Below are 10,800 nucleotides of genomic sequence, written 5' to 3' on the forward strand. Positions count from 1 at the left end.
TCAGCTTTCTAAACACGCCCAGCCCCTGGCTGGAGAATTCTGGGAGTTGAAGTCCACAAGTCTTAAAGTTGTCAAGTTTGGGCACCCCTGCCCTAAAAGAAGGATAATAATTTTGGGTTTATCGGCAAGTATCCCTCGGGCAACATTAAGCCAAAAAAAAAGCACTTTAAAGCACTCTTAAGCAAAAAAAAAAAAAGCACTTTATTGCAAATGGGTATTTATTCAAGGAAGTCGATTCAACGTGAAGATTGGTACAGAGTAAGCCTGCGAAGGAAGAGCGAGATGTTTCTCTAGCCAGAGGAAGAAAACCGCAGCCTCTTCTCCAGTTACAGATGGACTGAAATTTTAAGACGACAGAGTCTTTGAGCTATAAGCATCCCAGCAGCCGTTTAGCAAGGGGTAGAAAACTAATGTCACTTCCTCAAAGGCTTAAGAGTGAACAACCTTGTACCTATAAACAAGCAAGGGGAGCCCAAAGCTCACGGTGCTGATATCTAATGGAGGGGGGGGGGGTATGGAGGGGGGGGTATGAAAAATTCTGGGCCAGGCTGCTGCTTCTCTCTTTATTTTCCAGTGACGGCGGGATTCTCTTGGCGAGTGATGGGAATGCTCCGTTCCAACGCAGGGGTTTTAGTGGGGGCGGTGATGGAGAGCACCCCCTCCGGAGACAAGGCGGAGACGATGGCCGCCGGATCGACCCCCTTGGGGATCGTGTAGCGACGTTGGAACTCCCGGGAGACGTAGCCGTGTTCGTCCTGTAAAGAGAGAAGAGGGATGAAAGAGGCCCCATCTCAGTGGTTTTCAACTTTTTTTGAGCCGCGGCACAATTTTTACATTTACGAAACCCTGGGGCACATTGAGCGGGGGGAGGGTGGGGGCTAAAAAAAGTTTGGACAAAAAAAGTCTCTCTCTCTCTTCCTCCCTTTCGCTCTATTTCTCTTTCCCTCCCTCTTTCTCTCCCTTCTTTCTCTCTCCATTCCTCTTTCTTTCTCTTCCTTCCTTCCTCTCTTTTTTGCTCTTTCTCTCTCCCTCCCTACCTCCCTCTATGTCTTTCTCTCTCTATCCTTCACTCCCTCTCTTTCTCTCTCTCTCTTGCTTTCTTTCCCTCTTTCTCTCTCTCTTGCTTTCTTTCTCTTGTTCTCTTTCTCTCTCTCTTGCTTTCTCTCTCTCTCTTGTTCTCTTTCTCTCTCTCGCTCTTTTTCTCTCTTGCTTTCTTTCTCTCTCTCTCTTGCTTTCTTTCTCTCTTGCTTTCTTTCTCTCTCTGAGCTTCACGGCACACTTGACCCTGACTCACGGCACACTGGTTGAAAAACACTGCCCTATCCGGACAGGGAGTCTCTTCTTACAGCCACTCACGCCCTCGTCACCTTGAGGATCGACTACTGCAAAGCTCTCTACATGGGGCTGCCCCTGAAGAGCGTTCGGAAACTGCAAATTGTGCAGAACGCACTCCGTCCCAGGTATGCCCATGTCTCCCCAACACTCCGTGGTCTGCATTGACTGCCAATTGGTTTCCGGACTCAATTCCAAGTGTTGGTTAGGACCTACAAAGCCCTACATGGCATCGGACCAGATTACTTGAGGGACCGCCTGTTGCCGCATGAATCCCAGCGACCGCATAGGTCCCACAGAGTTGGCCTTCTCCAGGTCCCGTCAGCTAAGCAATATCCACTGGCTGGCCCTAGGGGAAGGGCCTTCTCTGTGGCTGCCCCGGCCCTCTGGAATCAACTCCCTCCAGAGAGTCGTGCTGCCCCCACAATCCTGGCCTTTCACAACTCATCTCTGTTGGCAGGCTTGGGGCCGTTGAGCTTTACATCTTGTTCTGGTCATAGATGTGATTGTGTGATGGTTGTTGAATGAATGCTTTTTATACTATTGGGGTTTTAAACTATTAGTCTTATTATTAGGTTGGGTTTCACTCATTATATTGTATTGTATTTTATTCGGAGAAGGGCGGCATACAAGTCTAATTAATTATAATTTTTATAAACCACCCTGAGTCTGTGGAGAAGGCAGTATAGAAATCCGACACAATAAAATAATATAAAATAAAATAAAATATAAAATAATAAATAAAATAAAATAAAATAAAATAAAATAAAATAAAATAAAATAAAATAATAAAATAAAATAAAATAAAATAAAAGTAAAGTAAAGTAAAATTAAATTAAATTAAATTAAAATAAGTTAAGTTAAGTTAAGTTAAGTTAAGTTAAGTTAAGTTAAATTAAATTAAATTAAATTAAATTAAATTAAATTAGTAAAATAAAATTAAAATAAATAAATAAAATAATAAAATAAATAAAATAAAATAAAATAAATGCCAGAAGAGGGAAGCGATGATCTGATACTGCAGGTAGTTCTTGTTGTGCCAAACATTTCTGTTGCTAAGTAAGGCAGTTAAATGAATTAGGTAAAAGGAGAGAGAGCCAGGAAGGTAGCCATTCTGCAAATCTACAAACAATGTGCAGGTGATATTTCAGGAAAGCACCCAAAAGTGTTCCCCCAAATTTATTTTACTTATTAGATTTCTCTGCCGCCCTTCTCGAAGCGACTCCAGGCGGCGTACAACATTGTAAATGCAAACAATATATGAGAGAAATCTAATTATTTTAAAAGGGCATATACAAAATTAATAAAAATTTAAAAACCCCTTATGCAGTCACCCACATTCATCCAATTCAATCAGTCATACCGGCCGGGGACAATCTCGTGGCTCACGGTCCCCGTGCCCGCCAGCAGAGGTGGGTCTTCAGAGCTTTTTACAAAAGACCAGGAAGGAGGGCGCGGTACGTATCTCCGGAGGGAGTTCATTCTAGAGGGCTGGGGCCACCACAGAGAAGGCTCTTCCCGTAGGCCCCGCCAAACGACATTGTTTGGCCGATGGGACCTGGAGAAGGCCAACTGACCAGCTGCTGGGATGCATGAGGCAGAAGACGGTCCCGTAGGTAGTCTGGTCCTAAACCATGTAGGGCTTTATAGGTCATAACCAGCACTTTGAATTGTGCCCAGAGACCAATTGGCAACTAGTGCAGCTCACGGAGTGTTGTTGAAATGTGGGCAGATCTTGGGAGCCAAAACTGGTGCCAAAAGCAGCAATTAGCTTGGGTGGTGTCCCAGGTATAATAATATATGCTTTGTCTCTAATTGCAGCAAAAAAAAAAACTTTAAATATGAGGTTATTCAAGTAATTTAGGCCATCCCATCTCCCATTGCCAGAACTCTCAATAGGTTAAAGTCCTTTTCGTGTTTTGTTGCATAAATGATTTTAGGCTATACATGCATGCATGCATGCATACATACATACATACATACATACATACATACATACGATTTTTTTGTTGAGTCACCCTGGTATATTGAAGGAACATCACAGCTCCTTTTTTCCCTTCAATATACCAGGATGACTCGACCAAAAAAATCACACATAACCCTTCCCTGGTACAAGCTGATACAGGAGTTGAGCCTGTAGTCTAATGGCTAAGGCCTCTGCCTTACAAAGCAGAGACCCCAGGTTCAAATCCCAGTAAAGGTGTGGCTGCCTGATGAAGGTAAATAAGCCCAAAATAGATCTATAGTAGTCTCCCTTCCTTTTAATTATCAGCAAAAATATGGTACATCCATCCATACATACACTGCTCCAAAAAATAAAGGGAACATCTAAACAACATGATATAACTCCAAGTCAATCAAACTTCTGTGAAATCAAACTGTCTACTTAGGAAGCAACACTGATTGACAGTCCATTTCACCTGCTGTTGTGCACATTCCACTTTGTACAGAACAAAGTATTCAGTGAGAATATTTCATCCATTCAAATCGGATGTGTTCTTTGAGTGTTCCCTTTTTTTTTTTTGAGCAGTATATACAAACACACACACACACACCGTATTTTTCAGAGTTTAAGATGCACCATTTTACATGCCCCCCCACCCCAAAAAAAGAAAGTGAAAACTTGGGTGAGTCTTATACACCGAATGTAGTCCCACCTGGCCACTCCCACACCCTTTGGCCTCTGCCTCCAAGCAATTTACCTCCTTGCAGCAAACAGCACAGAGCCTGATTAGCACAAGCAACTGATTATCTGCCTCCCAACTCACAGCTGATGGAGGCTGCAGGCAGGCCCACCTGCTAAGATGAAAGTGAAACTAGCTGCTGAGCAGCAAATCGCTAGCAGGTAGAGGCATAATTTTTACTTTTTTGTGCTAATCAGACTGCTGAAACTGGATGCAAGGAGGTAAATCAATATTATTATTATTATTATTATTATTATTATTATTATTATTATTATTATTATTATTATTTATTGGATTTGTATGCCGCTTCTCTCCGCAGACTCTAACAACTAATAACTCTAAATGTCTATAAAATGTTCAAATTATTAGGCTTATTTTTTAAGGACTGCTTTATGATTGTTCTAGAGCAGGGGTCCCCAACCACCGGTCCGTGGACCAGTACCGGGCCGTGGGGCATGTTGCACCGGTCCGTGGAGTCAGCAGCTGCCGGCCCTCATGCCGCCACCCCCTCCCTCCAGCGCTTTGCCTCCCGCCGGGCAAGAGGCCTTGGGAGGCAGGTTCTGCTGGCCACAGGACGATGGATGGGACAGAGGGGCGGGAAGGACCGAGAGGCTCAAGCCTCTTTTGGCTTCTGCCGCGGGGCGCTTTTGCGTTTTTGGCTGGGGGGAGGCAGGAGGGCCAGCCTGACCCCCTCTCTCCAGCGCTTAGCTCCCGCTGGGCAAGAGGGCTTGGGAGGCAGGTTCTGCCGGCCACAGGACGATGGCGGGAAAGAGGGGCGGGGAGGACCAGCACCCCCATGCTTAATCCCGCCCCCAACCACGCCCCTTTCCACCCCCACTGGGCCATAGAAAAATTGTCTTGCTGAAACTGGTCCCTGGTGGAAAAAACGTTGGGGACCACTGTTCTAGAGAGTTTAACAAAATGAACCTTTTTAAAATAAATGGTATTGTATCTTCTTTTAAATAGAGGAGAATAATGTGTACTTCCAGAAAGCCACATCAATTTTAACAGCATCTGTACAAGTATAATCTGAAATGTAACAGCGTCCTGCTTTAGTATTACAATTAGGCAGCTGAGTTAAACCCTGACTTAGTCATGTTTGGAGTAGATCTATTTAAATAATTGGGAGGCGTTAGTGTGACTACATTTAAGAAAACTTTCTTGGCATTAATATTCCACCATAATGTACATTTCTCCAATTATTTGCTATTTCTATGGGTTAGGCACACATGCACAGAAATACAAGTAAACAGTGTATATCATTTTACTGTTTGCTGGGAGGCAAATTGCTGGGAAGCAGAGGCAGAATTTTTTCCCTTGTTTTCCTCCCCCAAAATTAAGGCGCGTCTTATACTCTGAAAAATACCTAAATTGTAGCTTATTAACCCAGGGGCAGGATTAAGCACTTTGTGCAAGATCAACCTTTTCATATATTCAACCCTAAATGCATCTTTGTGTGAAACCGCTGAGGAATGCAAATTCAATTCAAGAGTTCCAAGTTTAAACCCAGGTTTAAAAATGGGGCTTTAAAGCAGTGATTTTCAACCTTTTTTGAGCCATGGCACATTTTTTACATTTACAAAACCCTGGGGCACATTGAGGGGAGGGCTAAAAAAAGTTTGGACAATTTTTTTTCCTCTCTTCCTCCCTTTCGCTCTAATTCTCTCTCCCTCCCTCTTTCTCTCCCTTCTTTTTTCTCTTTCTCTCCATCCCTTTCTTTCTCCCTTCCTTCCTCCATGTCTTTTTCTCTCCCACCTTCCCTCCCTCTCTTTCTTTCTCTCTCTCTCTCTTTCTTTCTCTCTCTGTCTTGCTCTCTCTCTTACTTTCTCTCTCTTGTTTTCTCTCTCTCTTTCTCTCTCTCTCTCTCTCTTGCTTTCTCTCTCTTGTTTTCTTTTTCTCTCTTGCTTTCTTTCTCTCTCTCTCTTGCTCTCTCTCTTACTTTCTCTCTCTTGTTTTCTCTCTCTCTTTCTCTCTCTCTCTCTCTTGCTTTCTTTCTCTCTCTTGTTTTATTTTTCTCTCTTGCTTTCTTTCTCTCTCTCTCTTTCTCTCTCTCTTACTTTCTCTCTCTTGTTTTCTCTCTCTCTTTCTCTCTCTCTCTTGCTTTCTTTCTCTCTCTTGTTTTCTTTCTCTCTCTGAGCTTCGCGGCACACCTGACCATGTCTCACGGCACACTAGTGTGCTGCGGCACACTGGTTGAAAAACACTGCTTTAAAGTATAGTTTCACCCACACCAATCTTGGTTTGTTTTTTTTAACCTGGTAAAACAGCAGAAGGTGTAAAAAATAAAGCTACATACCGGACGTTCCTCATGTTTGGCATGTACTTCAATGCAGTCGCCTACTACCTTCACATGTATCTCTTCTGGTGCAAAATGCTTGACATCCAGCAAGATAGAGAACTTGTCCTTGTCCAGCTTTATCTGGAAACAAAAAAAATTGGGGGGAAAGTGGGTGAGAAACTTTCTGAATCTAGCAGAGAATATTTGCTTGGGTAGTTCTGCAGAAATACACAATTAAACTGCAGTTGTGGTTTTTAAGCCAAGCGTGTCCAACCCTGGTAACTTTAAAACCTGTGGATTTCAACTCCCAGAATTCCCCATGGTTGGCTGGGGAATTCTGGGAGTTGAGGTCCACAGGTCTTAAAAGTTGCCAAAGTTCGATACCCCTGGGTTAAGCCATTTCCACTGAAAACAGATCCCACCCATAATTTATTCCCAGCCAGGAACAGCTTTATACATTGGTATAGTGGAAGGAAGGCAGTGTGCCCTTTCAGTCAGGCATACTTAAGAAAAATCAGTAGGTAATCCTCAACGTATAACTGATCACTTATCAACTGTTCCAGACACAAAGGACCTGGGTTTGAAGATCCAAAGCCCATGCTCTTTTTTTTCAGTCACATGAGTGCATTTTGGGCACTTGGCAATTAGCCTGTATTTTCAGCACAGCCTTTGAAGTGTCCTGTAGTTACGTGACCTTGGTCTATGTTTTTGCCAGAAACTGGTGTTTACTTCTGGCAAGGGTTCACTTATCGACCACAGCAAAACAAAAAAGGTTGTAAAATTGGGCATGGTCACCAACCTCAGTGGTACCTCTACTTAAGAACTTAATTCAGCCCGTGACCAGGTTCTTAAGTAGAAAGGCTTGTAAGTAGAAGCAATTTTTCCCATAGGAATCAATGTAAAAGCAAATAATGCGTGCAAACCCATTAGGAAAGAAATAAAAGCTCGGAATTTGGGTGGGAGGAGGAGGAGGAAGAGGAAGAGGAGGACAGTCGCTGCTGAAGGAAGAAGGTGAGATGAGGGGAATCAAAAAAATCCAAAACTTTAAGGCTTAAAAAAAAAAAGAGGGACTCTGAGACGGCGAGGAGGAGCATGCGCCTCCAATACACCAGGTGCAAGGCTGCTTCCCATACACTGTGCCAGAGAGGGAAACCCAGGGAGAATGGCAGGAAACTGGCCACTCTCAAATTTCTTGGAAAATTTTTCCGGGCTCAGGTTCTTAAGTAGGAAATGGTTCTTAAGAAGAGGCAAAAAAATCTTGAACACCCGGTTCTTATCTACAAAAGTTCTTAAGTAGAGGTGTTCTTAGCTAGAGGTAGCACTGTATCTATATAGTACACAGCCAATATTTTCCTATTTATAAATTCATGGCTCTTTTAACACCTGGAGGTGTTAAACAGCTCAGCCTTCCATAAATCATCTTTGAACACCTTTCTCATCCAGCCACGATGGCGCAGTGGTTAGAGTGCAGTACTGCAAGCTACTTCTGCTGCCTGCCGGCTGACTCCATTTGGCAGTTCGAATCTCACCAGGCTCAAGGTTGACTCAGCCTTCCATCCTTCCCAGGTGGGTAAAATGAAGACCCAGATGGTTTGGGGAAATATGCTGATTCTGTCAACCGCTAAGAAAGGGCTGTAAAAAAATGTGTAAATCTAAGTGTTATTGCTATTATCCTCCACAACAGGCAGAATGCAAGATTTCCTCCAACCCCATCTCTCTCTCATGGAAATCCATCTGGAAAACATGAATGTGCAAGTATCACATAGGTGCAGAAATTACAAGCATTCCATAGCCGCAGGGCACCTGTGTTTCTACAACAACCAATGAGAAACTATCCATTAAGTTTCATAGGGTGGGGCTATTGCTTATGTTACCAGGCAACAGCCATCCCTCAAAAAACTATTGGTCCAACGCCCAGCCTCTCATTGCTACCATCCAGATGTTAAAGTCCAAGTCTTTGTAGTTAGAAAGTGATTTATAAATGGAGTTTTGTCAGAGTTTCTGGCACCCAAAAGAACTGCATAAATTGGGGCACCCCATTATTTGCATTTGTCAATTCATCCTGCAGAAACAAGAAACCCTCTTACTTGTTTGAGTGAGTTGAGAAGGGCGGCATAGAAATCTATTTAAGAAACATAGAAACATAGAAGATTGATGGCAGAAAAAGACCTCGTGGTCCATCTAGTCTGCCCTTATACTATTTCCTGTATTTTATCTTAGGATGGATATATGTTTATCCCAGGCATGTTTAAATTCAGTTACTTTGAATTTACTAACCAGGTCTGGTGGAGGTTTGTTCCAAGCATCTACTACTCTTTCAGTAAAATAATATTTTCTCACATTGTAATCTTTCCCCCAACTAACCTCAGATTGTGCCTCCTTGTTCTTGTGTTCACTTTCCTATTAAAAACACTTCCCTCCTGCACCTTATTTAACCCTTGAACATATTTAAATGTTTCGATCATGTCCCCCCTTTTCCTTCTGTCCTCCAGATTAGACAGTTTTATGCTTAAGACCTCCCACCATTTTTGTAACCTGTCTTTGGACCCCTTCAATTTCATCAATATCTTTTTGTAGGTGAGGTCTCCAGAACTGAACACTTAATTTATTTCAGAACTGAAATAAATTAAATAAACAATACTTGAATTGGCTTCTTTTGAGTTGCTTTCGGGCTTTAAGAATTTGGCAGGGGGCTACCTCGAAACTAAACTAACAGCCTCCTCACTGTCCAAATCTTCATATTCAATAATGGAAAGAAGGCAAGAAGTCAAACTCCAGAGAAAAACAAGATGCTTTGCACCCCAAAATAGAATTTTGTTTGGGGGGGGAGTATAGTTTTAACAGGAGGGAACATCAATCATCTATTCTGCTCAAGAGAAAAGTATTGTGAGTTTTAACTAAGGGGTGAATTTGGAGAGTGCAGCAAACCATGGTTTATAGAAGAAACAGCACCTGGCCAAGTTCCTGCTTTCAGTCAACCTTAAGCAAACAAACCACCATAGGTGGGTTGTACTCCTCCCGACCCAAAGTGGCTCCTTGATTGCTTCACAAGCCAAGTTTGCAATTTATCTAAGGACCAGCTTCCTCCATTCCCTCTAGCTTTCTAGTCAAGGGAGCCAAGGGGCAAAGGCAGGCAGGCAGCCATCCAACAGGATAAGGTTTCTCCCACGCCTTTAGGGGGCTGCCCTGTGCCAGGCCGCCAGCCTGGAGGGCATTTACGCGTGTCATTGTCCTTTGGACCAGCACAGGGGGGAAAGAACGTTACCATAATAGGAAGCGACCTCTCCCGTTCTGTTTGGCACCCTCTCTGCCTTGGCTTCCTTTTCACTCACCGGCTGGGCTCTTCTCGCCCCTTCGGCCCTGTAGATGCTCGCGGTCCCCATTCCCACGGCACGCGAGTCCACGGGTGGAAAGCGTTCGGGAAGCCCAGAACAAGCCCCACCGCCACCCAACCAGGATCCGAGGCAAATTTAACTTTAACCTTAGACCAGGGGTCCTCAAACTTGGCAACTTTAAGACTTGTGGACTTCAACTCCCAGAATTCTCCAGCCAGCCAAAGATGCCAAGTTTGAGGACCCCTGCCTTAGACCCCCTGCAGCCGACCCCTCCCCGTTTCTAAGAGGTCTTGTAGGCGCATCACTGTGCCAACCGTCCCTCTGCCTTCTTTTATCGTTACTTTTTTGTTTCTGTTATGTTTATACAAACTGCAACTATTTATCTAAATATTTTTTTTAAAGAAAGTCCTGTCCCAGGGAGTCTAGACGGTCCCCGAAGGCCCCCCAGCCCCGAAAAGAGAGAGAGGGGAAGGGAAGAGGGAGAGAAGGAGAGAAGGAGAGCCCCCCCCCCCCAATCAAAAGCGCCCTGCGCTCGGGCGCTGCGCCTACCTCCGACAGCCCCGTGTCCGGGACGCTGGGCATCTGCATGGGGGGAAAGCGCGGGTAATAGGGGCAAAGGGACAAAGGCGACATCAGGTCGGTCTCCAGAAGCCCCTCGCCGAACCTCTGGTCGAAGAGGCGGGGTGGGAAGAGCGACGGGAAGCTCAGCGGGCGGCGGAACCAGGGGTGCTGGATGGCGATGTCCATGGCGCAGCGAGGAAAAAGCGCAGCAGCTCTTTCGGCGACCCAAGTCAAGCTCCGACGCGCTCCGCCAGACGCAGACGGAGAGAGCCCGGCTCGGGCGGCCGCTTTTATAGCCCCCGCCGCCGCTCCGCCCACCCCGGTCTGGAAGGCGCTAGAAGCCTTTCGGCTCTTCCCGGCCCAGCGCGCCGCTTCGGGAGAGCCGCAAGTCCCAACGAGGGTCGGGGGCGGTGGCCGTTCCAGCTGCTTGTCTTGCCTTTCGCTGGCTCGGTGCGAAAGTTGGGGAGGGGGGCGGCAAGCCGCTCCGAGGGGCTGCATACAAATCTAATAAATAAATTAATTAATAAGTGGAATTTGGGGAGGGGGCGGCAAGTGAAAGTAGGGGAGGGGGCTGCAAGTAGAAGTTGGGGAGGGGGCTGCAAGTGAAAAT

The 10,800-nt window shown here is 45.0% G+C and overlaps 1 protein-coding gene across 1 annotated transcript; it reads right to left on the bottom strand.

Annotated features, from left to right (window-relative positions):
- Positions 1-200: 200 nt before the first annotated feature.
- Positions 201-10,501, bottom strand: HSPB6 (heat shock protein family B (small) member 6). The gene is made up of 3 exons (XM_070764798.1): positions 10,179-10,501; positions 6,313-6,435; positions 201-755 (listed from the first exon to the last, which is right to left on the bottom strand). The coding sequence occupies exons 1-3, from the start codon at positions 10,374-10,376 to the stop codon at positions 564-566; spliced, it is 513 nt and encodes a 170-aa protein (XP_070620899.1). The 5' UTR covers positions 10,377-10,501; the 3' UTR covers positions 201-563.
- Positions 10,502-10,800: the final 299 nt, after the last annotated feature.

Source organism: Erythrolamprus reginae, chromosome 11 (assembly GCF_031021105.1).
Source record: "Erythrolamprus reginae isolate rEryReg1 chromosome 11, rEryReg1.hap1, whole genome shotgun sequence".
In the NCBI taxonomy this organism is placed as follows: Eukaryota; Metazoa; Chordata; class Lepidosauria; order Squamata; family Dipsadidae; genus Erythrolamprus; species Erythrolamprus reginae.